Raw genomic sequence first — 4,209 nt, 5'->3', positions numbered from 1 at the left:
CGGCTGAAAGAACACGCCCCGCTTGGACACGCCCCTCCGCCTCCTGAATCGCCCCGCCCTCTCCCCCCGTCCGTCAGCGTCCGGGGCTGAGAAAGCCACGCCTCCTGACACACACACCCACTCCCCGCCTCGCCCCTCCCCTCTCCAACCCCCACTTCCCCAACTATCCGGGTGCAGTGTGGAAAGGCCACGCTCCTCCACCCGCCAGTCCCGCTCTCTCAAACTTCCAATGTGCATCTCAGACTTGGGGCGCCCCGCCCCGCCCCGCCATGCAATCCTTGCTCCTCCACGTCCGAATGAGGCTGAATTTAGGAGGGAATGGCAGGGCATTCCGGATCGTGGGGCAGCCAGGGATGGTGGAAAGCATTCATTTTATGCATCATATATGTAAGAATTCCCATTTATTGTTTGTGGTGTGCCAGGCACTGTGCTAAGATTTAATAAGTATATTATTCTTGAATTATCACCACAACGCTACATGGTCGGTGCTATCGTTATGCCCATTTATCAGATGAGAAAACTGAGGTCCAGAAAAGGGAACAGACGTGTCCAACAGCACGCAGTCAGTCAGAGGCAGAGTCTGGACTGGATTCACTCTGCAGATTTACAGAGTCCTGCTCCCCCCATTGAAGGGGGTGGGTCTGTGTTCTGATCTCTTAGCACACAGAAGCTTTTTTGTCTTTTGTGCTTTTTTGTCTCAGGGCAAAGCCACTCAAGAAAGGTCCCAGCACCAGCCCTAGAGTTCCTTTGCTCAGTGATTTGTTTTTTCTCTTTATTGAAACGGGCACATCTGATCCCTGTGATTACACAAAGGCTCTTAAGGTAGAAAAGGTTCCTTTCGTTGGGATTGAGGAGGGTCTCCCAAGGGCATGAAGTACATGGCTGCAGGGTTTAGAAAGTGGTAGGTAAAACGGGCTGGATGAGTGTGCAACCCCTGGAAGCAAGCCATTTCCTGTTCAAATCCCAGCTCTGCAACCTTGGCTGAGTCTCAGTTTCCCCATCTGTAAAATGGGGCTGATCATAGATTCTTTAGTTTTCCGTGAATGACCTTTGCTTTGACAGCCAGTAAAATGGGTGCTTACTATATGGGAGCTATGACCGTATCATCACTCTTTGTATTTTTGCATGAACTCGATTCACCCTATAACCAAGTTAAATGACAAATATTTTCTAGAGCAGGTGAAGCAGTGTTGTCCAGCAGAAGTAAGGGTGCTGATTTCTGGGTGAGGGCCCTGGGCAGGGTCCAGCCATCAGGCTGGGAGTCCAGCCAGCAGCGGAGCCCGTGCTGGAGGTTGCCTGGGGCTTTGGAGTCAGGTGGGTCTTAGTCCAAACCCTGACGCTGTCATTTGTTAGATATGCAACCTGAGTGGAGCAGATGACTCCATCTCTGAATCTGTTTCCTCAAATGTACGTAACGGTATCTCCTCCCCAGTTTGTTTTGTTTTTTCCTTGAAAAGTAATTGCAAGTGAAGGGCTAGGCATAGTGCCTGGTTTATAGCAGGCACTGGTTAAGGCATGTTTACTTAGATGTGTGTGTGGGGGGGAGGTCCTCTCCAGGCGCTATTAGCAGGAGACTGGAAACTCCATCCCTGCAGGTCCTGCCCTCACCTTCCCCTGGTGGGCACCTACCTTTCTGGGGGCACATTCCTGGGGACTGTCTCCTCTTCTGTGTCTACCCTGGGGTCCTCAGGCTCCTTCGTGGGGCTCGCCTCCTCGGCTGACGGGTTGGGTTTCCCCTCTGTGTCCTCCAGGGGGGCTTCGGTCTCCACCACCTTCTCTTGGGCCGCCTCCATGCCTGGGGGGTCAGGCAGGCCTCGGGGCACCAGGTGGGGCTCAGGGCCCACCTCTTCGTTCTCCAGGGCAGCCTGTCGGTTCTGAGACTTCTTGATACTGGGCCGAGGCATGGTGCCCATGTGGCTGTACATGTCGCTGGAACGGGCATACGCCGGGGGACTCTTGGGGACCGTCACCATGTCGTCCTGCGTGGCCTCAAAGATTTCAGGCTTTAGATTCGGTCGGATAGAGATGTGAGCCAAGGACCGCCTCAGAGTGAAGGACCGGGGGAGATTGGAGAGGCTCCCAAAGCCCTTGAACTTGAAGAACTCTGGCAGGGGGAGGAGAAGGGAAAGGGGTTAACAACGATGATAATAGATTCTAGGTACATGCTGTTTGACTCACTGAGGGCTCAGAGGGCAGGCCTCACCGACACCTCCTCTGATTATTATGGTAATAACTTGGCAGCTTTGGAGCCACACAGCCCCAGGCTGGAATCCCTGCTCTTCTGCATCCTGGCTGTGCAACCTTCGTCAAGTCACTTGACCTCTCTGAGCTCCATTCTCCACATCAGCAAAATGGAGATTATGACACCCACCTCCTCTGGTCATTGGGAGGATTGAAGGAAAGCATGTCAGTGACATGCTTACCATGGGGCCTGGCACACAAACATCCTCAAGAAGTAATGAAGGAGAAAGAAAATGGAGGAGCCGGTCATGATGGTGATGGTGATGCCGCTGATCACGATAAAGCCTCGGCACTTGTCAAACGTGCAGCACGCATGACCTCACTGAATTCTCAGCACGACTCCCTGCACAGGCTAATCCCCCATTTTCCAGATGAGGAAACGGAGGTTCAGAGACGTGAAATGAACCCCCTGGGCTACACAGCCTGCAGGTGAAGTTGCGTGTGTGTGGGCGTGTGCACGTGTGTGTTGGGGCATGGCGGGGGTGGGTGTTTATGCACCTGGGGCGGGGAGAAACGAGAAAGGGATTGTCAAGAGCCTGAGGGTCCCAGTCCCTGTGGTCCTCTCCTTCCTGTCAGCTGAGCCCTGGGTTCTAACCCAGGCGGCAGTGCTCCGTGCTCGGGTGATACCATTTCACCTTACTGATGCTAATGCTTGTTTTCCTTTGCCCCAGAGGCTAGAATTCCTGCACCTTCCGGTCCCCAGCGGTGGGGCTGCCCCTTCTCACAGCCACCACCATCTGAGTCCCTAGGCCTCCAGATAGGTAAAAAGGAAAAAACTCTAGCATTTTCCACTTCCTCAGCATCCTCTGCCTCCTCAGGTCCTCACAAGCACGCTGGCAGATAGGTAAGGTGCCTCCAATTGACGAGAGTGGAAACTGAGGCCCAGAGAGGGCAAGGGACCTGCCCAGGGTCACACAGCCAGGCTGAGCCTGGACAAGGGTCAGTGCTTTGGGATCTGGAGGAAACAGTAGTGGGGCGAGGAGGAAACTGAGGCCCAGTCCAGGCACATGAGATTGAGCCCTGGTCTATAGCCCTGTACGATCTCAGGCAATTCTCTGGGTCTCAGGCTCTTCATCGTGGGATGCAGCCATAAGCCTAGCCCTGGACACACACACACACACACACACACACACACACACACACACATACACACACACACACACACACACACACGGTGCTGTCAGATCAAAGAAACCAGGGCCCAGGCAGGCAGAAGTCTGCTGGGACCAGGAAGGGACTGACTTGGGGAAGCAGCCATGGGTGGGTGTGGCCCTTTTTGAGTTGCTCTGGGTCCCAGTGTCCCTGCTGGAGGGGACATGGGACAGCCTCCCATGGCACACACACACATCCCTGCCCTGTCCCAGTAACACCCCACCTGAGACCCCATGAGGACTAGGCACAGAGATGGAGTGTGTAGCGGTCTTCCCGGGCTCCATGGACCCGCAGATGAGTGGAGAGGCTGATACACAGAAGCACAGAGATGGAGAGCCAAACGGGCCAGAGAGAGAGAGAGAGAGACAGTGGCCCAGAGTGATGGAGAGAGGGTGACATGGAAACCCAGAAGCAGAGACCTCCGGAGAGAGACAGACATGGACCAAAAGAGAAACAGGAAGGAGACAGGGTCATAAAGAGCAGATGCAGAGAGAAGCTGAGGTGTCAGGCCGGCAGCGGGATGCGGACAGTGCACTCACTGAACTTCTTGCCGGCCTTCTTGGGCTTCTCGGTCATCTTGTCCAGCCGGGCAGTGCTGCTGGCCTGCGGGCAAGAGTCGGCTCGAGGCTCTGGACATCGACTTGCCTCCTCACCTCCCCTTCCCCTTTCTCACCCTCTCACCCGCTTCCTCTGTGTATTTTTAAACCAGCGAACCTCCCACAGCTCTACCCTCCCTATCCTCTCCGCAGGGGGCGGGGGCGGGCTGGGAGGGGGAGAGCTGGGGCCTCCCAGAGTCCAGGCCCCTGGGCCTCCCCC

General features: G+C 55.3%; 1 protein-coding gene across 1 annotated transcript in view; it reads right to left on the bottom strand.

Moving 5' to 3' along the window:
- The window catches only part of SH2D3C (SH2 domain containing 3C), a 40,729-nt gene extending 36,671 nt beyond the window's left edge, over positions 1 to 4,058 (bottom strand). The window contains exons 1-2 of the mRNA XM_006768635.2: positions 3,933 to 4,058; positions 1,630 to 2,104 (exon numbers count right to left, since the gene is read on the bottom strand). Coding sequence (XP_006768698.1) covers positions 1,630 to 2,104; positions 3,933 to 3,969 — 512 coding nt within the window. The 5' untranslated portion in view covers positions 3,970 to 4,058. The remainder of the gene's footprint in view (positions 1 to 1,629; positions 2,105 to 3,932) is intronic.
- Between the last annotated feature and the right edge of the window lie 151 nt (positions 4,059 to 4,209).

Source organism: Myotis davidii, unplaced genomic scaffold (assembly GCF_000327345.1).
Source record: "Myotis davidii unplaced genomic scaffold, ASM32734v1 scaffold142, whole genome shotgun sequence".
NCBI lineage: Eukaryota > Metazoa > Chordata > Mammalia > Chiroptera > Vespertilionidae > Myotis > Myotis davidii.
Note: the sequence above shows the minus strand (reverse complement) of the source record. Positions and strands in the feature narration are given on the sequence as shown.